Here is a 26318-nt window from a genome sequence, read left to right on the forward strand (position 1 = left end):
TTTTTTCCTCTTTCTTAATTAAAGGATTTTGAAGTTTATTCGAAAACAATTGTAATTACATTTAAGTGTGTAAGCTTAATTGCTAAAATAAACTGTTCAAATAAGCCTCAATAGCCTATACATGCTTGGATCAGTGTTAAATACATTTTTTTGCTGATGTGTTTTATCTATTCTTCTACCTTTCCATATATTCTCTTCTCCATATATTCTGCCAGGTTTTGTGCATAATGGAAACTCACGAATTTCTAAGTGCTAAAATTCAATGATATCTGTGAAACGAAACGTAAAGTTTTAGCAGCCTCTAAGTGAAAAAGGAAATGTCAAAGTATGTGTAGATAGTCCTATAATCACTTGTTTGGAAAAACGAGTAGAAATTTCAGTTATCGAAATAAAACATACTTTTGCTAAAAGATGTTTCCTCCCTTAATACAGATCTAATTTCAGAATTTCTGTATATGCCTGATAGTCCCTTTATTACTGTTTTACGTAAATTAGGTGTGATTGTATCCAGACGACATCGCAGTACTTCACATGTCTTGATAAAGCTTCTCAATTTTGGAAGTGTTGGGATGGAACCGTTTTACCGGTTTGTCACCAACGGATGTAGGGATATCCTTTGGAAAGTCCAAATAGACGTTCAAGGAACGTATCTTAAGTGAAATGTAACATCCATATTGGGTTTCGTGTCAATAGTTGTTGTATAAAATTGTACTAATTTCTACCTTATGGTTGCCTAAAAAGCTCTTATAAACATTTATGGAAGATACCCATGCTGGTCTTTCACGGCTCTCAACAAATAATGGAAATGTTTGTCAGCCACTTTTTTTCTCTTGCATGATGAATATTCCTTCTTTAGTTTTTTCTTCAATGATCTATGCCAACTTGTCTCTCAAATACACGAGTCCATGTTATGTCTTATTCATAGCTTTCAATAAAAATTTCATACGATTCTATTTAGTATGTAGTTGAGGTAAATACACGTTTTTCCGGTGGACAAGGGAATTTTTAACAATATTCTCCTCTCGAGGCAGCAGATTTAATGCATCTACCTTATTTTCTTTTGTGCATTTTTATCCTTATTTTTTTTATACTATTCTTATATTTTTTCCTGTCTCTGCTGTCTCGCTCCGATATAAAGCTGCAGTGCTTTGATTATCTGACCTGCAAATCTGTTAGAATTCCTGTTGCGGAGAGGTACTGCTTTTAGGCTAAGTTTTCTAAGGCTATTCTAACCGAGTGGATGACAAACTGGGGTTAGAATCTTATATCATCTGGGACGAGAGTTCAAATCTTGATGTAGGTTAAAATCCTGTGGCTTAGGGTAGGAGTCGGTGGTGTGACGCTGTAAGCTCAGCCGCTGTTACACGAAATGGTTGAAAGCAGAGCATATATGTCTCTCTAATCTAATCTATTAAACATCCTATAATCTATGAAGAAACGTTAATCACTTACACTGAAATCATTTCGAGTTTGTCGTAACAGTTACAGAGTCGTTATATTTGAAGTTTAACTTCAAATGTAACGGAGCCCGAAATGTTCACGCCGTCTTCAAGGTAAAATGACTGACTATTATTTTTGAGAGGTAAAAACTTGCATATTTAAGTAAATATAGAATTAATCAAAGTTTGGTAGAGAACCCATCTTTAAAATTTTGTTCTTCTCTAAGCCCTATGAAAATTTTTCACGCCAGATCAAAAACTATTATTGGAGAAGTTTTTTCTACTTTTTGTATTTCTTCTTTTTTTTCTCTCTGTTCTCCATCTCCAAAGATGCAAGCTTTAAATGTGTAATCACCTCTCTTGAAGCTCTCAAAGCGTTCATTAAAAGAAAAGCTAACCGCAATCAAAAATTTTATAAACATCTATCCAATCAGATCCAAGACATTTTTCGGAATAGCTAATTTTAACTTTTAACTATTCTGCGTCTCTTTTATCATCTATTTCTCTTCAAGGAATCGGAGCGATCATTAAGAGATAGGCCAAAACAACCTGTATCTGTTGTTGAAAATTTGATGGAGTCAATCAAGACACATGATGTCAAAAGACTTCTGTGGTCACCCTTGAAGGACTGGTCACCACTACCAAAGATTCGACCCAAAAAGATCGAGTATGATCTCCGCCTATTTGAAGACGTAGGTCTCTATTGCTGCTTTCCCTTGATTTTTCTTATATGTTTAACAATTTTATTTTTGGTGATACCATTGAAAATAGATAATTTAGTGAAAGAAAATTTCTGTTGCCAAAAGGATGAAGAACTATGTCGAGATAGAGCATACAAACCAAGATAACTAATTAAAGGTAAAAATCAACAAGTAGCAAAAGGTACAGTTGAAGATAGTAGGGACACCGCTTTCTTGTCAGCTAAATTCGCTTTCGTTAATCTCAAATAGCGATTTCAAAGAAGTTATTACAACCTGAAAATGCACCATACAAAATAATATTTATGGAGATAGATGACAGGAGGGCTGTCGATATTTTACGTAAAAATAGCATAATTTTTAATAAATAATTTCCCTAGTTGTAATTCAAGTATAGGATTAGAAACCATGCATAAAAGAATTTCGGGATATAGCTAGGATCCCTATGGATAGGGATAGGGAATAGCTATCTCGAGGAGGAATGATCTTTTTTCAAATTGGGAGCACCAAAATTGCCAAAATAACCTGGCATGTATAGTAAAAATGAAAAGAAAAGTAGAACAATTTACGAGATAAATTGAAAACGTTAACGTAAAAACAGAAGAAAACTAAATCAAGAAAAAATCAAACTTTCTGGTAAGTCCTGTACAGCAGGAAATGATGACGCCTAAGGTATTGGTCGAATCGATTTCAATTTTTTTTTTCTATGTTTGGTAGAATTTTTTTGGCAAATTAAAACAGAAAAAGAATTTAGTAAAGATACTAATGCTAAATGATTGTGTCTCTTGGTAAATCAAAAGGTGCTTTGTGAATTTATGATCCACTAGGGGCTTTATAGCCTGCCTCTTTTTATACTCAGTGCTGTCGATCGATTAGTCCAGTTCTCCCGCATATTTTTTGGTTCTCAATAAGTTTAGAGGCTTCTATTACTACCTGCATTATATCTCCATCTCCAAATTACAGAACCAATTTGAAGGCAAAGCTTTTGATATCAAACTTAGTTTCTTATAATTTGAAAACTTCGAAATATTTCCTTATACGGACATTTAATTGTTAAAAGCAGTTGAAACATTTGCTCGCATTTGAATCTTTTTCATGTAACCTAACGTCTTTTGAATTGTTGCTGTAAATCAGGGAGAATAACCAAATCAGTCAAAAAAGTTTTTTTTCTAAATTCTATTATATAATCACTTGTGGACAATAACTAGTTTCAGTAATAAAGCTCTGTTCAAGCAAATTTGGCTGTATAAAGTAATCACAAAAGTAATTGAATTGAGTTTATTTATGACCCGTTGTAAACACAATAACAAATTGATGAAAGAGGATGAAACTCAAGATTTATCTTTGAATATTCCCGACTCAGAATGGGAAAAGTTTTCTCAAACGCCTGTACTTCGGCTGGGGCTGAAGACATCGTCCACATAAGCAATAAGAGATCCATCTATCCCTTCTAAAATACAAGGGGAAACCGCCCGAGACTTTGCGTCCAAAATACAGTTATTAAACAGGATCAGGGATCTTAGGGCACCTTTCCTTACTCCAGTTCTATCAGGTATGACTATCTCTAATCATTCTGTCAGGCAGATTAACTGTGATTATTTAATGAGTATACATATCATACAAAATGTGAATAATACAAGTACTGGCTCCGCGCTTATACAGTTCAGTAATTTTACCCGTCGTTTACCCTTGCCATTATACCAAACACTTGGAAAACTATAGGTATTGGAAAAATATAGAAAACTATAGGTATTGGAAAAATATAGAAAAACTATATATATATATATATATATATATATATATATATATATATATATATATGGATTCCATTTTCATAGTTTTATTTTATTTTCAATCCTATTCATCATATATTTTATCTTAGGCAAAATATGTCCAGTTTCATGGAAAAAACAGAAGTGACAAGGTATTTATGGGTCGTGTTGTCTATCAAAAAGCTTGTTTTCGTTTCTTTTTTCTACTGTTTTTCTTTATTCTTTCCTGTAATTACAAATTTAAAATATTTACAGCATCTTTTTAATGCTGACAATTTACAAGTTTGCTTGGACCATTTTTGTTCTGGCTTTTATTTTTAAAGATTTAAACTTTTATGTTATTAAATAACGAGCATCAAAAGACAGAATGTGCAACAAATACGAAAACAAAGTTTATTCCTCTTTTTTATTTATTAATTTTTTACTCAAAATTTATTTTTGCGCTTTGGTTTGTATGTTTTTGTCATTTTCTCCTGTCTTCTTATATTTTCTATTGTTCCACGGGAAAGAACTTGACTTTACACGTTTTGCTTTTAATGTTTCTGATGCGCCGTAACTGCTGTAGAATACATTATTTGAAGGAAATAAAAAAAAAAAAAAAAAATAACAGTAGTAAAACAGGAAAAATTTGTAACTGCAAATTACAATCTCAAAAGTGAGATTGCAGTTTGTAAAATGTTACACATTGAAAGATTCGTCAACGGAAAAGACTACTTCCTTTATTAATGTCACTATAAACCTGCACTTGAGTGAGCATGTATTTGCACGATTGTCCAGCACCAAGGAAAAACACAATATTCATTGAACAATCACAGCTTACATACCAGTTCACAGTTGTAAAAACACGATTTATTTTTGGGACACAAAGCGTGGAAGCGATGCTAGCGGCTGGAGACAGGAACTGGTATTGATATCTAATTGGTAACAGGACACTGGTATTGGTATCTAAGCTGTGTAAACAAAATTTCGTCCCCACCTATGGTGTTCTAGTAATATCTAGGCTTCGGAGCGCGGGCTTGGAGGAGGCGCCAAGTTCAGAGCTCTGTACCAAAAGCTTCTCATGGGCAAGATAGGAGTTTCATAACTGTATTGGTATCTAAGCTCTGTTGAACAATACAGGTGATAAGCATGGTCGTGATTAGTAAGTGCAAAGTTACAACAAAAGAAAAATATAGCCCCTATAAAAACGAATATTCCACTTAGAAAATACCAAATGCTATCAATTAAGGTTCATCAATGAGATGCCACCAGCCAGTGACGGCTATGGCCTCTCCAGCGTCCGGGAAAAATTTTCCCCTTGTCTCTCAAAAAGTCTTCAGGGTAAATATTAATACTATATGGGTGACATTACTTTCAATCCGTTGCTCATGCTTGGTGGTGTGCCTGCCATAGTGATCTCACAGCCTAATCAAACAGTTCGTGGTAACGAACTGTAGTAAGGAGCGACCCGGCTCAATAGAAACCAAGACTCTAAAAAATGGAATTTTGATACCAATAGCTACATCAAAAGAATTGCATTTTAATGCTGATTTTAAATATATAAGTTTCATCAAGTTTAGTCTTACGCACCAAAAGTTACGAGCCTGAGAAAATTTGTACTATTTTAGAAAATAAGAGGAAACACCCCCTAAAAGTAATAGAATCTTAACGAAAATCACACCATCAGATTCAGCGTATCAGAGAACCCTACTGTAGAAATTTCAAGCTCCTATCTACAAAAATGTGGAATTTTGTATTTTTTGCCAGAAGGCACGGATGCGTGTTTATTTGTTTGTTTTTTTTTCTTTCTTTCTTTTTTCTTTTTCCCAGGGGTGATCGTATCGACCCAGTTGTCCTAGAACGTTGCGAGAGGGCTCATTATAACTGAAATGAAAAGTTCTAGTGCCCTTTATAAGTGACCGAAAAAATTGAAGGGCACCTAGGCCCCCTCCCACGCTAATTATTTTCCCAAAGTCAACGGATCAAAATTCTGAGATATCCATTTTATTCAACGTATTTGAAAAACCTTATAACTATGTCTTTGGAAACGACTTACTTCTCCACAGTCCCCGTGGGAGGGGCTACAATTTACAAACTTTGACCAGTGCTTACATATAGTAATGGTTATTGGGAAGTGTACAGGTGTTTTTAGGAGGATTTATTGGTTGGGGGGAGGCGTTGAGAAGAGGGGGATATACTGGGGGAACTTTCCATCGAGGAATTTGTCATTGGGGAAGAAAATTTCCATGAAGGGAGCGTAGGATTTACTAGCATTATTTAAAAAAAAACAATGAAAAAATAAATATTAAAAAGTTCATTTCAGCTGGAAGTAAGGAGCAGCATTAAAACTTAAAACGAACAGAAATTATTACCCATATGAGGGGCTCACCTCCTCCTAATACCTCGCTCTTTACTCTAAAGTGTTTTTAGCAATGTCAACTATTTATTTTACGGCTTTTGTGATTCAGGGGTCATTCTTAATGAATTGGGACAAAATTTAAGATTTAGTGTAAAGAGAGAGGTACTGACGAGGGGGCGAACCCTCTCATATGTGTAATAAAAACATGAGAATAAAACATTCTTTTCGTAAGGTAGTTTATAAGTTACGTATATCTTTTACTAATAAAAAGATTCGAAAAAAATTAAAAGTTCTAGTTGCCTTTTTAATTAGCCAAAAATTGGAGGGCAACTAGGCTTCCTCATCAACGCCCCGCTCTATACGCTAAAGTTTTTTACTGTTTTAAGAAGAAGAGTTGAGAGAAAGAGTCAAACTTTACCGTAAAGAGTGGGGCGTTGATGAGGAAGCAGCCCCTTTCATATACGAAGTAATTTCTGCTCGTTTTCAGTTTTAATGTCGCTCCTTACTTTCAGTTGAAAAAACTTGTTTCTTTTTATTTAATGTTTTAATAAGATGCTTTCAAAACAGAATTCCATATAAATGGGAAAAAGAACCAGCTATTTTTAGTAAAACACTGCCTGTTATGGCTTTTTGTTTTCTGCCTAGTGTTTTCAACTTATGGTAAAATGGTATTAGAATTTCTTTTAGAATTGTTTAAATTTGATTAGAAAAACGTGGATTAGTCAAGCAAGCCATAGAAAAGGATATTTTTCTGGGTCAACTGCAGTACTATCAGTACCCTGGAGAAAAACCTTTCATTACCTCTAGTACACAAATTCAAAAATATACCGATAAAAAGGTTCAACAAGACTGCGAAAATTCTGTTGGACAAAAAGTCTCTAGATTAATTGCTAGAAAAATTATTTTACTAGAAAGAAAAAAAAACACGAAGAAAGGAATAAATCATTGGAGGTTGTGACTCTGGTTCTTTTTTCTTTCTTCTTAGTTTATTTCAATGGTATTGATCTATTTTGTGTCCATTTTGGTGTCGGGTTTTGGGTTGTAGAACCTGAATATGAGTTGGCTTTCAGGGAATTTTATTATAAATTTCAGACGGTGATTGAGGGTTTTTGCAAGGATCTTACCCGATTAGCTCGTTATGCTTATTCATCTGTTGTTGTGACTATCAATTTCTTTTTTTGTTTGTTATTAAATGAAACACCGTATGTTAGTTTTCGTTTTGTTTTTTTGTCATGATTTGTGAATTGTTGCTTTTTAGTAGGATGATTCAGTTCGGTTTGCAAAATATATAAGTAATTGTGCAATTTATTCTTCAATTCTGCATTAGCCCCCTCTCGATCCCAAATGTAAGTTTCTGTAGGAAAATTTACGTTGAAGAATAGCACCTTTCGATATATACCCATCAGACCCTGTTAAATGGCAAAGAATTTTTGTTCTTTTATTATCCCCCAGCCCCTCCGTTACCAAAGTTACTCACAGGGGACAAGTCAGTAATCGCCCGATTCAAAGAAACCCTTTAGAGTCTAGTCCCTAAGATGAAACCAAAAAATATCCAGTGTACTAACTTGTAATTACTTGGTACTTGTATGTCACTAATACAATTTGAGACAATGTTTAACACAATCCGTTCTGGAAACGCGGCGACGTAACGAGAGTAATCCGTCGTAACGTCATTCGTACTAAAGTCTTGTCACAGATAAAAATTTAGTATTTGCTTTTTAAAGCTTTTAATTTCATCATACATACAGTATTTCGATTTATCCTCTTATTATAGGACTCGGATGATTCAGACTCAGATTTACATCAAAGTGAAGATATCAAAAGACACGAGAGAAAAAATGGACAGTGTGTGCTTCTTCAGCCCTCTGAGCTAGAAAACTCACGGTGTAAGTAGGGTTTGGTTCTTGTCAAAGTGAATGCACCATTAGTGACTTTAAAAGAAATAATGGTCTCCCCATAATTTTCATTCTCTTTCCTTAGGGCTGTAAGTGACTGGAATAAAACCAGCATCCTTACTGTATTCTTTTGCCCACGGGTATTTTGTAACCCTCGTGGCCATTGATCAGAATTCTCAGATAGTCACATATTTCAGTAGTGTGAAAAGGTTCACTAAGTATGCCTCCAGTGATGAAACGACCCCTGCAGAACAAGGGCCAAGAGTCCAAATTATGCAAATTACCCATTGTTCACAGATTCGTTTTAAGATGAAAAAAAAGGGCGAGCAAAGTTGACCTTGGCTGTCGGCTTGGAACTTCTAGGGATATTTTGCAGGAAAAAGAGGATCTGAAAGGTTGTTGGTAAAGGGAAGAGTATTGAATGAGTTAGAAAACATTTCTGTTCAGTCTGATTGAAATGTTTTTTATAAATTTTGGATGAAAAGAAACCCCAATAGCTAAGGTTAGTTTGATCGGAAAATGACTAGAAAGTTTTTGCCCAAACTACTTGAAAGTGACATCCATAATTTCCTAGGCCAAGATGACTAATGAGCAAATATCGAGGCTGGTGGCGAAAATCCTCCAAAATAGGTAAATATTTTCCCGCTTGAGACTTATATCTGTAAGTCTTTGGGCCAATGTAACCTCAATCTACCGAGATAACTCGAAATATTATTGTTTCCTCCAAAGCGAGCCAATAACTTATTCTGGAATAACCTGAAATTTACACCTGTAAATTCCTGGGCCAAGAGAACCATGATGTTAACACGAATTGTGGGGGGCATAGGCCTTCCGAGAATGGGACCTTAATAAAATACTGTTAAACTATATTTTGTTTTTATTACTGCGCTAATGACATTCTAGCCTTTAGCGTGTTTATGGAGGTGGTAGCAACACTCTTATTTACGGTAATTTTTGTTCGTTTTAAGTTTAAAGTTATTTTCTTGTGTTAGGTTTCATTTATTCACCCATATTACTTTCTGCTTTTTAGTTTGATGTGATTATTCATTTTAATTTCTGTTTTTTTTAGCTTTCATTTATTTATTCAGAGAGATTTCTGTTTGTTCTAAGCAAAACTTATTATATGACTGTATTTCTGCTCGTTCATGGTTTAATGCTGCTCTTTACTTTACTTAGAATTTTTTTTCAATTTTGAAAGAAGATGACGATAATCTCTCTCTCTCTCTCTCTCTCTCTCTCTCTCTCTCTCTCTCTCTCTCTCTCTCTCTCTCTCTCTCTCTCTTTCTCTTTTTTTTTCTCTCTCTATCTCTTCCTCTATTTTTTACACATCTTCTTTCACATTTTTCGGAATTTTGTGTTGGCTACCTTTGAAGATAAGCTTCCATTTTTGTTGTATCTCTTCTTCTAATCATAATATTGCTTTGCAGATAATTTAGAATTTCAAGATCTAAGAAGGCATAGTGCCATGCCTAGTTTAGGGCACAGCTCTGCCATTAGCAGACCACGACTGTCATTCCATAACGTAAGTTGTTTTTTTGTTTTGTTCTCGTTTATCTTAATGCTAGCAAAGTATTTTTGGTGTAAAGAAGCTTTTAAGTCCAGTTATATTTAAAGCATGTTTGAAAACAAAAAATATAGTTTTGGTGACAAAACCTTCATTTTTTTTAGTAACGAATTCACTTGGTAAAGATTAGGGAAAAAAGTATTTTGCCAAAAAAAATTGTATGTTGTATTATTCTAAGTATTATTTTAAGTATTTTTTAATATTGTAATATTACTCTGATGTTCTTTGATCAGCAAAATAAGAGCTAGGGTCCCTTTCTCTTAATTTTAAGCATGATAGACACCTATCATGTTTTGGGTCTTGACCCACACTCTTTCATGAGGATCAATTTAAGATCATTGCCTAGTTTCTAGGGAACTCTTGATTATTTTCAAGGTTAGCCACCCTAGAGCCTCTGATTGCCCAGTTGTCTAAAGACTATGGAATATCACTGAATTATTCAGACCTGAAAACTAAGTGAATGGTTTTAATGAAAAAGAAGTACACTGAAACATCCTTGATTTTTGTTGGTGTTTGTCATTACAGCCTATAATAGCCTAACTATCTACAGACTATCGGAATAGCACCGAATGTTTGTAAGCCTTGGAAAATTCGCTACACAGAAAGTGATTCTGTCGTATATTGTTTATTAGGCCAGTTATTAGCTGAGTTTGACTAACAATAATTTTAATTCCTCTGTTCAGGATTTCTTGGCACAGCAACGTCTTTTCAACGATGCTGGTAAAATCGTAGGGAGTTAACGGCAATAAATACAAGATCCTTCTAATTAGTTTTCTAATTAATAGCCCATGCTTTATTACGCTGTTCTGTTCAGTCTTAAGTGGGACAAAGACACTGATAAGGTCACTAACTAAGGTAACTGTTGTCTAAAGCCACTCAAGCTAATGAATAAATCAAATTGCTCTGAATCCTGTACCATTCGTGCTTTGCACCGTTTATATATCCCATTTCGGAATGTGCTTGTTCCACTTAGCAATATGGTTTCGTTGAAGAAATCTGTGATAGAATTGATCCTTTTTAGTAAGATAAGATTTTCATACTGAAAAAATTCTATCACACACTCAAGTGGGCAAAATTCGCACTTTAGTGTCAAAAATACAAAATATACAAGCAAATGCTAGTTTAAAAAAAAAGTAAAAAAATGTAAAAAACTGTTGTCAAAACAGTAAAACATATCAAGAGAGTGAAAAAATTTGCACAATTAATAAGGATAAGTAAAATTTAAAAAGGTCTTCTGCTAGATTTGAAAGGCGGCCTAAGCCGCCTTTCAAATAGTAAGACCTATCGTCGCCCAGAAATGCATTTCCCTAGTCCCCACGACCGTTAAATAATGTAACTTCCAGGAGCTAAAGCATTACTAGTGCCAAAGCTTCGTACCAACCTTTGCTGAAAATAAATAATGCGCAATCATCACACCCCTTTGCTCACTTTTCTGTCAAGTGAGTCGTGTTTTTTTTCATTTTTCTCGGTTTTATACATTTAGTTTTTATTGCTATATATTTCCTCTTCTTAGCTTGCTCCAAGTTTATTTTCATTTATTGAGGGTGTTACAAAAAGAATGCCGGATTCATATCTATGATAAATGGAATTTATCTATCTGAAAGAAGCAAATGAAACACACATTGTCTTCAGGAAATGTCGAAACTGTACGTGAAACACAATACTGTGCATTTGACTCTGATAGCCTTAGCCTATTTGATGCTAGCCTTACAGGCAGCACTTGTTCTTCCATGAAATTAATTATCACTTGCTTACACATTTTTCCATAAACTTCGTAGAGAGACTGTCGAGTTTTTTGTTTGAAATCCAACATATTACAGGGTTTGTTCCTGTAAACTCATGACTTAGTGTACCTCCCATAGAAAGAAGTTGTAAGTTCAGGGAACAAGATAAAGGTTGATAGGTCTGGTCTCCTCGTAACGAGATGAGTCTGTCCAGGAACTTCATCCATTAGAGTGATTGTGTCTCCTCAAGTATGGCAAGTTGCATTGTCTTGTTGGAACCACAAATGTTCGATTTTCTATTGGTCTATGATTTTCTACGGGTGTTTCAAATCCAACGTTCTTTTTGAAACACTCCTTATTATGCAACTATGATGCTTTAATCAATTGTTTTTTTTTCCTTTCTTAGAGTTACGTTTTTCCATTGTCGTTTTCGAGTATGAATTGCAAATTATGTATAATTGCAAAAATATGATAATTGTTTTGCAAATGAAATACCGTATTTATTTATTTTTTTTATTTATTTATTTATTTTCTTTATTTCCCTCAAAAAATGAGGAGTACGCTACAATATAATATAAAGAAAAAACAACTGATAACACTTACAATCAAAACCTATCAAATATTGATCGAACACTTAAAAAAAAAAAAAAAAAAAAAAAAAAAAAAAAAAAAAAAAAAAAAAAAAAAAAAAAAACTTGCTAAATTGATTAGCCTATAAATCATGAAGAGCCTGAACTGTTACTAAAAACGGAACTAAATTGTGGCCTAAAAGAATAATTTTCGCCCTATCTTCAAATGTTTTATATTTTTTCTTTATACAGACTGCAGGATCCTTCACATTAAGCTTTAAAACAATCTCAGTGTTACTAAAAGAAAGGGGGAAACCAAGTAAAAATTTACAAAATTTAAAATAAGCAACTTTAATGGCCGAAAGATCAGAAGGTCTGAAATTTCGGAAGAGGAGGGACGGGAACAATACGTGAGGCAGAGCAACAGCGCTATACATACGACCAAGGACGTCCCGACGGTAAAGACCCCGAAAACGAATTAAAAGACCAAATGCCTTGCGTAGTTTCATCTGAACATGCTGAACCAGGACTGGTTTGAAATCTCTTTTCGAAGCAGCATAAGGTAATCCCAAATAAGTGACTATTGGCGACGACTGAAAAATAACACCATTGCCGCAATCGAGAGTCACTTTGACATTATCCTCTAAACAATTTACAACAAAAAATTGACATTTTTAAAAACTGATAGAAAGGCCCAAACCTTTTAAACAATTAATTAAAATATTAAAATTAGAAACAAGACTAGACTTGGACCGGCTTAGAAGGATAATGTCATCAGCATATGCAATGTAAGACAGATTTCGAGATAATGAAACAAACGAGCAGGAAAAAGAATTAAGGGCAGTAGCTAAACAAGAATTGAATATATAAGGAGAAATAATTCCTCCTTGTCTAATTCTTCTACCCACTTGAATTAATATGGACTGAGATGAAGACGAACTCGGACAGATACGGATCTTTAAACCAGAATACCAAGAGCGAAGGAATCGTATGACAGCTAAGGGCAATCCAGCATGGATTAAAGTGAGCAGAGCGGATGCATGAGAAATGTTTTCAAAGGCCCCTTTGATATCAATCAAGAGGGCGTATAGCGGTTGACCAGAGATTCTCGCTTCTTCAATAACTTTGCTGAAAGATGCATGGGCATGGTCACATCCCAAACCTCTCTTGAAACCAACTTGATTAGAACCAGTGTCAAGAATTTCAAGAAGATCCTTCAAACACAACTCAAACACTTTCCCAATCATAGAACCCCTAGTAATTGGCCTCCAGGAACTACAAGATGACAAGTCTTTTTTCCCGCTCTTAGGAATAGGCGTAACTATGCCAATATAGAATGACGATGGTATTAAACCAGTAGTAAGTAAAAGGTTGAAAAATACCAGTAGAGTAATAAGAAAAGAAGAAGGAGCAAGTTTGAGGTGACTAGCAAATAAGGCATCATGATCCTTAGCCGACTGCGCCTTTAACGTTTTGATTGCTCCATGTAACATATCCTCAGGAATCCTGTAATCAGTTGAAAAATTCTTCAACCTTTCATCTAATTGCAACACAACACTGTTAGAATCGTACGAAGTCGACAACTTAGAAAAATAATTTTCCCACCCTTTTAGCGATGGTGTGGAATTAGTATCAGGCATGTTAATCCGCCTATTGCCTCGGAGAACATTCCAAAGGAGATTCTTGTCCTTGTTTTATCAATGTTTGAAGAAGCTTCTTCTATGATCAGGTTATTATGACGACGGAGCTCTGCTTGGAATTCAGCCTTTCTCTTTTTCATTAGCAAAAAAACTGGATGCGAGTCTCTTGGTTTACCGAGGGCCCGCCATTCCCAATACGCTTGTTTAGCCGCCTTATTAAAATTTACCAAAAAAGGATAAAGGCCCCAAAAAGGTTTCTGCGCGCCCAATCATATCCTATTAGTAGGAAAAACTGCCACAGCACCATACTTTAAGCAATGGATTAATTCAAAATAAAGACAATTAATAGTCAAAGAGGGATTACCATCCATTGAATCCAAACTATCAGGGATATAGACTTTATCAATTAAAGTCCCAACTCTTTCTTGGTAAAGCGGTCTAAAATTTGGATTCCAATCAACCCGATCAAAAAATTTAGGAAGCTTATTACCAGAAAAATGAACTGGGGAAGGACGAGAAGCTAAAGGGGGTATAAGGAACTGAAGCGGCATGTGGTCACTAACGGGGAAATCTCCGATTACAGTAACCACAGGCAAAGGATCACTTGGGTTAGAAGAAAAAACATGATCAATATTAGTTGTACTACCACTCCAATGAATATAAGTAAAATCCTGGGACTTCGGTAAAACAGAAAAATTAGGAAGACAAGAAGATAAAATTGTACCCCTTTCATTTGCTATATTTGGATCACAGTTAAAATCACCTAAAATATAAGTACGCAAATTTGACTGTAAACTAGAGACAAAACGACTAAGATTAAAACAGCATTGAGTAAACGCAACAAAAGAAATATCATCATGGTAATCAGTCGGAAAATAACAATTAATTAAAACTACGTTTGAAAAACTACAAGCTAAAAAATTTGTATCAATTGCTAGAATAGCTGCATTAAGAGACTTGGGTAAAATAGTAGCTAAACCACCGGAGGGACGTCCACCAGTCGGTGTAGCGGGAACAGCAAAAATGTCGTGCTCAGTAGACAGACTAGAAAGCTGATTCAACGAATGATCAAGGAGGTGGTGTTCCTGAAGACATAATAACGATGATTTTTCATTCAAAAAACTATGAAGTACGGGTAATTTCCCTAACACACCATTTGAATTAAAGGACGTAATACAAAGTAATACATTCATTTACAAAATTTCTTTAAAATCGGACACCTAAAGCTGTAAACTGGATGATCATTCGAGCCACAACTGGCGCATTTAACTGGCGCTTGACATGGGGAGTCTTTAGTCGAAATGTGATTACCGCTACATCGGGCACATTTGAAACATTCAGATTTACACTGATTTTGAACATGGTTAAAACTTTGACACTTAAAACAAAGCCTAAGCTGAATACGATCTCGTTCCACTCGGAAAATCTCATAACCGAATTTGATGCCATGTTTGATGTAAAAATGCAGGTATTCTTCTGTTTGAAAAATAACTCTTACAGTTTGCGATTTTCCTAGCCAGTTAAACTCGATTATACCCAGAAAGTCCAATCGTAGGCACTAACATCAAAATCAATGCCCACACTCCTGATAATTCCAAAAAATCGCCGAGGCTTGGAAGTCATTATGCTTTCAGGAAAATTAACCTTTAGATCACAACTGAGCTTCGATGCATCTTGACATGGTACCGATACCATAACACTATCCTTAGTTGTTTTAACATAACGAATATTTGCACACCCTGTCTTATCAAATTCTTTCTTCCGGCAGACAGGATCCTTCAGTAGGAGAGTGGGTGGGTTTTTTATCACTATGGTCTCTAATGGGACAGTCTTTAGTGGGAGAGGCGGCCATTCATGGTGGGGCACAGTGGGGGGATTGAGATCAAGATCATTGCCAGGCGTTATTTTTTTCTCTAAATTAGATTCGATACGCTCAATAGAAGAAAGCGTTTTTTCAAGCTTTCGGGAATAGTCATAAACAAGCTTATCAAGCCGGACGCTGATGCCAGGCTTTAATACTGGACATTCATTAAAGCTCCGTGGGACGATTACAGGCCATATGAACTGTTTCGAATCAAGTTCTATGATAACACGCATTATGTCCGAGGCAGTAGTCTTTTCAGCTGTTTTTCCTCTCCTTTCTTGCAATCTACCAGCTTTACGACACAGACATGCGAGCAGCGTGATAACACGCATTATGTCCGAGTCAGTAGTCTTTTCAGCTGTTTTTCCTCTCCTTTCTTGCAATCTACCAGCTTTACGACACAGACATGCGAGCAGCGTTTTTGCTACATTCAACTCCTCTAAACGATAGAATCCTGCCATTGCGTTAGATATTTCATCAACACTTATTCCTGCTTTCAACGAATCAAGAGCAAAGAATAATATCGAATTAACTACGACATGCGAAATTCCTGTCTCTGACACAAAAGTCTTATCAAAATCGCATGCATTGACTGGCTGGCTTGTGACGTCAGATATATTGTCACTTGCAATTATCTCAGTGGAATGTTTATGTGGTCTTGAAATAGACTGGATTGACAGGTCCACGCTTCGACTGCATGAATTTTCAGCTACAGAATTAGTATTAGCGGGAATGGATTTTTGACTGCTGATTATCGGGCATATACAGGGATTATTATTAGAGATGGAAGATTCATGTACTTCATCGTTATTTGAACAGATTAAGCAAATCCAATTCGGTTTTTCTTTACGCTCAATTGGGGAAATGCCCGCACACTGTGGGTGAAACATCTCGAGACATTTTATGCATTGCAGGGTAATCCCCTTGTCACAAGATCGACCACAACCGGGACAAATAAATATTGACATTTCTCACTCCTTAGGTCTGGGGTTAAATAAGCAAGGCCAAAAAAATAAAATCGCCTTTAGCGCTCCATTAAGCTTATAATGCAATAGTCACTATAATTCCTATTGCGAAATTTTGAGTATCTTCGCATAAAACTTACTGAATTAATAATGTCCATGCAATATTTGTTTTCGTTTTGTTTTTTGTCATGATTAGTGATTTGTTGCTTTATAGCAGTGAGAGATGGAAATTTGAAACTTTTCAGATATGGGGATCGTGAAAAGATGTCAAAAGCTTCTCTGAAGTTTGCAAAATATCGAGCAATTTCGCTGAAACAAAATCATTTATTTTTATCCTAATAAATGATGTAGAAACTAATGAAAACGAATTGTTCTAGCTTCAAAAATTAGACCTAGAAGTTCGTGGAGACAACCTCCTGTATAGAACATATGATTATCTCTTCAAGAACCTGAGATGAAAAGTCTGCGTGTCCATATTTCCAGAATATAATTCTCTGTAAGTCTCGAAAAACTAAAAAAATCTAAACTTGTTATGTAGCTTTTGATTTGGATTTTCCGAAAATTTATTTTAGACCTTATTTTGTCCAAGACCTCCAGATGCAAATAGTAGCCTTAAATCTTCACTCAAGTGAACCGCTGCGTAGATGTTCCCCTACTTTGGGATGAGACTCTTCTGAAAGAGTTTTCTATAATGTTTTTACGTCTTATGAAGCGTGTTCTTTGATTTCCATCAGTAATGAGTGGCTCCTGTCTGAAAATGAAAGAGTATCTTTGGAAGTTTATGATCTGACTTCCGGAGGATTATAGATCTCGTCGTTCCTGATATAGTTTTTCTAGTTGATACTTTAGGATTCACCAAAGACAATTACTCCCAAAGGCAGTAAGGTGTTTCTCCTATTTCGCATTTAACATTAGGTATATCATTGAGTGACTCAGAACGGCCAAAACGGTGCTCTAGAAAAGTATGAGTTTTTACTTCTGCGAGTATGCTGCAGGTTTTTGGACTGGTAAGAGTTGCTGAGAGATTGTGTTGGCTACTTCTGTTCTGGGTCGTGACTCTTTTTCAGAGTCACCATTGGAAGTTACTATACTTCCCAAGTACCTTCAGTCTGTCCCCAGTTCAATGTCGTTTGCTCGTATTTAGGCCCCTACGAGTGCACTGCTAATCGACATAGCTTTAGTCTTTGGGATCTCAATGTGTAATCCGAACAATTAAGCTGTCTTAACAAGCATGTTCAGGAATTCCTGAAACCTCTGTTTGTTGAATTCTATGACCCCTATGTCCTCGGGGAACTTGACGTCCTAAAGAAGCTTGGGTGCAATTTGAATTTTATATCCAATTATCTTTCTAATAATGTAACCTGCAACTAGAACGAAGAGAAAAGGAGACAGGACCTATTTTGAAGCCAGTCACTGTTTTCTTTTTTTAATTTAGTATGGATTTTACACATGAGTGCTAGAATCGAGATCCTATCAATTAGATCACAAGCAATCAAATATCACTATTACGATTCTGTCCCTACCCACAATGGAGTACCCAAGGTACTCTCCTAGGTCTCGTTATTTTTCTTCAGTCATGATTAGCAACCCTGAAATGGAATTTCCTGACAAATAGAAATATGTCGAAGACAGTTGTTGAAACCTGCTATAGAAAATTTAATGAGCAAGCCTATGAGCATTCTTATTTACTTCGCACATGATGCCTCTGACTTAGACATTAGAGTAAATTCTACTAAATCCATGATAATGCTGGGATGTTTCCTTAAATCTTCCCTTTCCCCCTTTTCTACAATACTTTTTCTGAAATTTCTGTGTCTTCCTTTAAATTAATTGGCGTCATTGTCTTTTCTAACTGAAAGTGGGATATATGTTAAAAAAAATAATCCATAGAGTTAATGCGTCCATCTCCCTTTTCAAACTTCGAAATAAATTTGACGTCCCCCCTTCCTATTCTTTAAAAAATTATTTTATTTGTCTGCCTGCATCTTGAAAATGCTTATGCAGTTTGGCATCCTGGTATCTTCTGGGGAGAACCAGAAAAAAAACGAATCTGTCCATACGGTTTAAGCCCTGTAAATAATTTTCCAAGAAGGTAAGATTCTATACTCTCTTCTTCTAGAAAAAGCTAAGTTGGTAAAGCTTGATTGCAGTAAAGTCCAGTCGTGCCCTGTTTTTCAAAAAAATACAATAACAGACCATCAAATGGAAAAAATTTCCTCCATAAGACACTCCCCGTCCAGATTCCGTCCGCTTCGAGTTATTTCTGAACCTGTTTCTATCTTTTCGCCCATTCGCTGCTTTACCCTCAGATATGAAAAAATTTTGTCCCCTAAATTACTGAAAAAATTAACAAAACATCCCGATAGTTTCTCTCTTTTTATTATTTGTGCAGGTATTGCCTATTTTTTTGTATGTTGGCTCGGTTTTCTTTTTTTGTTATATTTTTAATGACCCGTTTAAATTTAAAATGTATGTTTTATAATGTACTTTAACTAGTTTTAACTGTTCTTTTAATTATTTCTTATTTTACTGTACTGGTGATAAAAAAAATTGGTGAAATAAACATCTTATCCTAGTCATTTATGTAGTATAATTTCCTGGGTGCTGTGTTTCGACACCTGCTGAAAATTAATTCTTATTTCTTCATTTGCTTATTTAGTCGAAAAGTGAGTTGCTCAGAAAAGCACAAGAAGGGTTGAATCGCAAATAGTTTGAACCTTCGTGAAAATACCGAAAAATACATGTAAAATGTCTTAAAAATAAAAAAGATGGACATGTCGAGTTTTGAGGGAATTATTTTTATTTATTTAGAAGTATTTGTGAGTCGAAAATAAATTGTTTTTCTGTTTTTTAGGAAGTTTTCCAAAACCGCAGAAGCAGACTTTTGGATTTAACTTTACCCGAGGTTGTTCACATAAGGACGACTTTGACAATAGCAGAAATTGAAAATAAATTAGACCCTAGCATTCAAAAAGAGCTATTGAAAGGAAAGGTAAAATGATTTTTGTCCGCTAACTCTAGTATTAGACTCAACTACTACGAACTCGTTTCTTTAAGTTTGGCCAATGCTTCTCCTCAACACATCCCTTCCCCTTCAACGTTTCTAACGTTCTGCAAATGCTTTAAAAAGTTTATAATTATCATTTAATGTTTTTTCATATTTAATATTATTCTTGCTTATTCTAGAGGTAAAAACTTTGAGCGTTACAGCGTCATTATCCAAGCCATCTTTGAATTTGTTCAATGTCTTAATCGTGAAAATCACTAAAATCACGATTTTTACTGGAAAATATTTTCTGTATTTAGTAAGCGTTTCATAAATAAATCTTTTTTTTTGCTTTATACTTGTACGGTCTTATGCATAATGTTTTCAACCCACACAAAACTCGAATTGATTGGAAAATTAAGGTAAAAAAAAGTGATGGACAGGTATAGTCGTCTTTTAAGAGTTCTGTTGCAAATTTGGTGCCTTCGGTGGTATTCTGTGGGATTCTTGCTGAAACTAAGATTTTCAGAACGCCTTATTACCTAAAATCTTATTTTCTATAGCTTAAGGTTGGAACATACCAATTCAGCGTTGATTTTGTCTTTAATCGATCACGTTGCAGGTTTATTGTTTCTTGAATTAAGAAGTACCCACCACCACTCTGATTGATTAAACTCTTAAACCTAGGCCGAGATTAGTAGGCCCAGGACTCGGACTTTTCGTAATATCTTGATGTAAGTCGTGTAGTTAAACTAAAACATTTGTTTTCAAAACATTTTAGAACTTGTTTTTTTTAGATTCTAATTTTGATTTCAGCTGTGTGAGTATACGGAAATTTTTCTATCCTAAGATTTAGGAGCACGAAAATTTCTTTTCCCATCTAGAATCTTGATTGTAACTGAACACGTATGGAGATTTAGCTTTAGGAAGCATCGAAGCCTCCTTCCATCACATTAGCTTTTTCATCGGCTCAGTCAGGTAATGAAAATCTTTCCCTTGGCAAATATTACGCTTAAAATTCTTGTTCGATCCCTTCCTATTCTGTTTAATGAGGAATTGGGTTCAGCTGCGGGAGTAAAACACAGTTTCCATTTCTAAGAATATTTTTTTTATTTCATTTAGCTTTTTTACTGTTTTACCTTTCTTCTTAGATAAAAACTTTATCCTTCCTCTGTTTTTCATACAGTTTGGGAAGTTGCACTATTGATGATCCGATGCTTTGGTGCATTTTGATGCATTATTTTTGGTGCATTACTTTCACTGAACGTCTCAAAAACAAATGCAAATAAGATAAAAAAAAGTCACGCACATTCGAAAATATTTCTAGCATTCAATATGACGCTATTCCGTTATATTCGTTTTTAACCTCCTTTTCTTCTTGAATGAACGTATTTTTTTTACCATAAAATATAGTTTTCACGAGATATTATACTAGCAATACCACTTCTTTTCATGATCAGAAATTAAATAAAAAAAACTAGTTTTTTTAACTGAAAGTAAGGAGCGACATTAAAACTTAAAACGAACAGAAATTACTCCGTATATGAAATGGGTTGTCCCCTCCCCAGTCCCTTGCTCTTTACGCTAAAGTTTGACTCTTTGCCACAATTCTACTTTTTAAAACAATTAAAAGCTTTAGCGTAAAGAGCGAGGGACTGCGGAGGGGACAACCCATTTCATATACGGAGTAATTTCTGTTCGTTTTAAGTTTTAATGTCGCTCCTTACTTTCAGTTAAAAAAACTAGTTTTTTTTATTTAATTTCTGAACGTTTTTGAATTAATGCATGTTTGATTTTGGCTCTCCGCACATAAATTATTGAAATGAAATTAGTATATTATTTTTTTTTGGCTAAATGGCTTTCTCTTAGTTTTAATCAGACGATTTTGAGAAATAAGGGGTGGGGAAGGAGACCTAGCTGCCCTCCAATTTTTCGGTTACTTAAAAAGGCTACTAGAACTTTTAATTTTCAACGAACGTTTTTATTAGTAAAAAATATACGTAACTTAAGAATTAACTTACGTAACAAACTTTTATAGTCTTATATTTTTATTATGTGTACGAGGGGGTTTGTACCCTCGTTAATACCTCGCTCTTTACACTAAATCGTAAGTTTTGTCCCAATTCTTTAAGAATGACCCCTGAATCGAAAAGGCCGTAGAATAAATAGTTGAAATCACTAAAAAATATTTTAGCATAAAGAGCGAGGTATTATAAAGTATTTTTAGAACCCCTATAGTATTTTTATATTTTAAAAAAAATATAAAGTATTTTTAGAACCCCTCATATGCGTAATAATCTCTGTTCGTTTTAAATTTCAATGCTATTCCTTACTTTCATTTGAAAAAACGTTTTCATGTTTATTTTTTCATTGTTTTTTTTATAATAATGCTAGAAAATCCTGCGCCCTTTTCATTGAATTTTTCTTCCCCCATGACATATTCCTCAAAGGAAAGATCCTCCCACAAAGCCCTCTCCCATCAACCCCACCCCCCAAACCAAAAAATCCCCATGAAAACGTCTGTACACTTCCCAATAACCATTACTATATGTAAACACTGGTCAAAGTTTGTAACTTGCAGCCCCTCCCTCAGGGATTGTGGGGGAGTAAGTCATTCCCAAAGACATAGTTATTATGGTTTTCGACTATGCTGAACAAAATGGCTATCTTAAAATTTTAATCTGTTGACTTTTGGAAAAAAATGAGCATGGGAGGGGGCCTATTTGCCCTCCAATTTTTTTTTCACTGAAAAAGGGCACTAGAACTTTTCATTTCCGTTAGAATGAGCCCTCTCGCGACATTCTAGGACCACTAGGTCGATAAGATGACTCCTGGGAAAAAAAACAAAAAAAAAACAAACAAACAAATAAACACGCACCCGTGATTTGTCTTCTGGCAAAAAATACAAAATTCCACATTTTTTAGATAGGAGCTTGAAATTTTTGCTATAGAGTTCTCTGATATACCGAATGCGATAGTGTGATTTTCGTTAAGATTCTATGACTTTTAGGGGATGTTTCCCCCTTTTTTCCAAAATAGGGCAAATGTTCTCAGGCTCGTAACTTTTGATGACAAAGATTAAATTAATTGAAACTTATATATTTAGAATCAGCGTAAAAATTCGATTCTTTTGATGTATCTTTTAGCATCAAAATTCCGTTTTTTAGAGTTTCGTTTACTATTGAGCCGGGTCGCCCCTTACTACAGTTCCTTACCACGAACTGTTTGAAAAGAAAATAATTCGGTATTTCGGGGCTTCTGACATTATTACTCCTTTGCGGAAGTTAGGCTCAAAATTGAAAAAGGATTATATTTTTTCTCTGGGCCCCTTCCACCTCTTAGTTCGTTTATTTTCCCGTTAGTTTTCACCTGTTTTCGCTTTATAGTTGTGTTATCTCTTAGTAGTTCTTTCGTTAGTTGAGTTATGGTTGTGGTATATATGCTTTATCGCTCGTATAGTTGTTTCATTTTCAAATTATACTCCATAATAGAGAGGCTCCGAACACCCAGCATTGTATATTAAGCTCTTAATTTGACGTTTTTTTCTAACGTGACCAGATTCGTCCTGCGCCCTTTTCATTGAATTTTTTCCCCCATGGCATATTTCTCCAAGGAAAGATCCTCCCACATAGCCCCCTCCCTCAACCCTACCCCCAAAACCAAAAAAAAATCCCCCTGAAAACGTGTGTACACTTCCCAATAACCATTATTATATGTAAACACTGGTTGAAGTTTGTAACTTGCAACCCCTCCCCCAGGGACTGTGGGGGAGTAAGTCATCCCCAAAAACATAGTTATTATGATTTTCGACTATGCTAAACAAAATGGCTATCTCAAAATTTTGATCCGTTGACTTTGGGAAAAAAATGAGCGTGGGAGGGGGCCTAGATGCCCTCCAATTTATTTGGTCACTTAAAAAGGGCACAAGAACTTTTCATTTCCGTTAGAATGAGCCCTCTTGCGATATTCTAGGACCACTTGGTCGATACGATGACCCCTGGGGAAAAAAAAAAAAAAAAAAAAAAACAAAAAATAAACACGCACCCGTGATTTGTCTTCTGGCAAAAAATGCAGAATTCCACATTTTTGTAGATAGGAGCTTGAAACTTCTACAGTAGGGTTCTCTGATACGCTGAATCTGATGGTGTCATTTTCGTTAAGATCCTACGACTTTTAGGGGGTGTTTCCCCCTATTTTCCTAAATAAGGCAAATTTTCTCAGGCTCGTAACTTTTGATGGCTAAGACTAAACTTGATGAAACTTATATATTTAAAATCAGCTTTAAAATGCGATTCTTTTGATGTAGCTATTGATATCAAAATTAAATTTTTTAGAGTTTTTGTTACTATTGAGCCAGATCGCTCCTTACTACAGTTCGTTACCACGAACTGTTTGAAAACGGAGTTTAATATTTTGAGTTTTTTTTTCTAATTTGTATTTTTGATTGTCTCAGCTTATGAAGACTATGGTAGCCTGGAATGATGGCGAAGAATTGGGATCTAATAGGTTTTTCCGTCCATGAAGGTGGTAAACTAGTATTAAGTCAATTGATAAGCTGTTGATCTGCCCAATGCTCATCTTTCTGTGTTCTGTTTGTTGTTATAAATATTTTATTTACTCTAATTTTGAAATTTCTGAATACGGTTGTTTTACTTTCAGATATGTTACTCCTGTAAAGCTCGCTTCGGACTCTTATTTGGCCCTTGGGCCCAACAATGCCATCTTTGTAAGCAAAAAGTGTGCTCGAAGTGTAGTTTCAGAGCCAATATCCCAGATACTAACTTCCCACAGTTACCCGAGCGGAATCTGATACCTAAGTGTGGAGCATTGCATAGTATTACTTCCGAAGGTCCAGCTTCCCTGGACTCAGGTTTCAAACTAGGTGAAAGTTCCCATTCAGCAGTTGATGATGGTACTTGTGGACCGTCCTCGTTTGCAGGACTTGGTGCTGATGATCCAAGGTTAAATAGGCGTTTTAGACTTTCAAAAAGTCACTCTGGGCAAATGTCCGTTGTTTGTCGTGAATGTCGTGGATTGTTGCACGACCTTATTGCTTCTGCTAATTAAGTTTGTTCTTTTTTTTCACTTCGGGATTAAAAAAGTTGTGCCTCGGAGCTTTGTTTTTTCTTCTTTTCCGTAGTTTTTGCATAGCTATATCTAATTTTTATCACCTTACAGAATGTACAAATTTTAAATAATCTCTGTTTATGTAAGACAAATCTATAGTAGCCTGTTTATACTGTTGAAAGGTTCTAAATTCAATTGTAACCTAGGTAATCTGTCTCTTCAATACTTTGTCTTACTTCGTTTATTTTAAGCACGTTTTATAGTAATTTGATCCTTGTTACCTTACTGTATGTACAAATATTTAAAATATTCGCTTTGTTTTGTAAGACAAATCTCATTTCTATTGCTGAATAGCTGTAAAATGTATTGTAACCTAAGTTGAGTGTCTGTTAAAGGGTGTATTGTACATTTAAATTTAGCACTTTTTTATTGTAGATTTGGACTTGACTTTCACCTCTTTATTTTGAAAAAAATTAGGGAGGGGGTGTTACTCGTTTTAGTTTAACACTTACAATTTCAGTTTTAAGTTAAAAGAATATGTCCTTATATGACTTGGAGTTGAATTTGTGTATTTTATTTCAATTGTAAGTGGTCTCTCTCACTCTCTTCTCTTTTTTCCACCTTCTCTATCTCTCTCTCTCTCTCTCTCTTTCTCTCTCTCTCTCTCTCTCTCTCTCTCTCTTTCTCTCTCTCTCTCCCTGCCTCTTGTATACCTGACCAGTTTAGCTTAGAATAAGCTTAGACTCAAGTTTAATTTTAAATCTAATTTTAATTAGATTTAAAATTAGAGATTCTAAAATGCTAGATTCTAATCTAGCATTATGGAATTTAAAGCAGAACTTCAACTCGATGAAGTCTTTCTTTTAAATTTATCAAATTGAATTAGAAAGACGAATTGTCTGCTATCGTTTTGTTGTTTATTTCTTAAGAGCTTTGAAGCTAAAAATTAGTTTTAAGAACGGGGTGGGTGGTAAGTAGGTCTGGTGCCTTATTCTCACTTAATAGCTAATCATGTGTCGCCGATAGTCTGTTTATTCTGTATTTTCCTTATTTATTCCCTTAATTCGCCATCACTGTCATTATCGGTTGGTTGTTTTGAAGTGCTTTAAGTTTTGTGACTATTAAAATCGTTACGCTTTGAATTAATAAATCATCTTAATATATTGCAAATATCGTATCTGTGTCTTGTTAAAGATTTCTCAACTTCAAGCTTTAGCTCCTGTAAACTATAAATTATTCTACCAATGTTCGAAGTTCTAAGCCTGTTCCAAGATGTCAGAATGAAGAGAAAAAGATAATCTTGTTCTGCATTAATTAACCTGGGTATTTCATTCAAATGTCGTTAAATCTACAACTCCTTGTTGTAGCCCTCCTTGTTGTGCCTCCTTGTGGACGACTTAACAAGAGACAAAATTCTCCCATTTATCACAATCACAATCCTTGCCAGTTATGCAACTTATTTGATTTTGTGGTAAACAGGGTTTGTATGAACTTTCTTTTATGATTTGATTTTGTGATTTTTTTTTGTGATTTTGAGCAATTCAATTTACTCTACAAGTCAGTTAAGTATCGCAAAATCATTTCAGTGGACAGTAGCATGGAATTGCCCGTCACGCAAAACAAATGACCTACTAGAAAGTTATTTGTTGTTTTCTTTTTGTGTCTCTGGTAGAGTATTTTTTGTCTATGGTAGAATATTTTGTACACGGAATCAAGATCAATCTTTTTGGTGTGTTAAATTGAAAAGAAACATTTTTTTTCTGTTAAAAGTAAAGAGTAATTGTGTTGCGAGAGCAA

The 26318-nt window shown here is 35.0% G+C and overlaps 1 protein-coding gene across 4 annotated transcripts in view; it reads left to right on the forward strand.

Moving 5' to 3' along the window:
• LOC136041769 (protein spire homolog 1-like) overlaps positions 1-25691 on the forward strand; it is a 90095-nt gene extending 64404 nt beyond the window's left edge. For 3 of the 4 annotated variants that reach the window (XM_065726535.1, XM_065726534.1, XM_065726532.1), the window contains 6 exons: positions 1952-2131; positions 4020-4061; positions 8022-8133; positions 9570-9664; positions 19323-19460; positions 24114-25691. In XM_065726535.1, coding sequence (XP_065582607.1) covers positions 2012-2131; positions 4020-4061; positions 8022-8133; positions 9570-9664; positions 19323-19460; positions 24114-24521 — 915 coding nt within the window. In that variant the 5' untranslated portion in view covers positions 1952-2011 and the 3' untranslated portion in view covers positions 24522-25691. The remainder of the gene's footprint in view (positions 1-1951; positions 2132-4019; positions 4062-8021; positions 8134-9569; positions 9665-19322; positions 19461-24113) is intronic. The other variant, XM_065726533.1, reaches the window with a different exon arrangement.
• Positions 25692-26318: the final 627 nt, after the last annotated feature.

Source organism: Artemia franciscana, unplaced genomic scaffold (assembly GCF_032884065.1).
Source record: "Artemia franciscana unplaced genomic scaffold, ASM3288406v1 PGA_scaffold_37, whole genome shotgun sequence".
NCBI lineage: Eukaryota > Metazoa > Arthropoda > Branchiopoda > Anostraca > Artemiidae > Artemia > Artemia franciscana.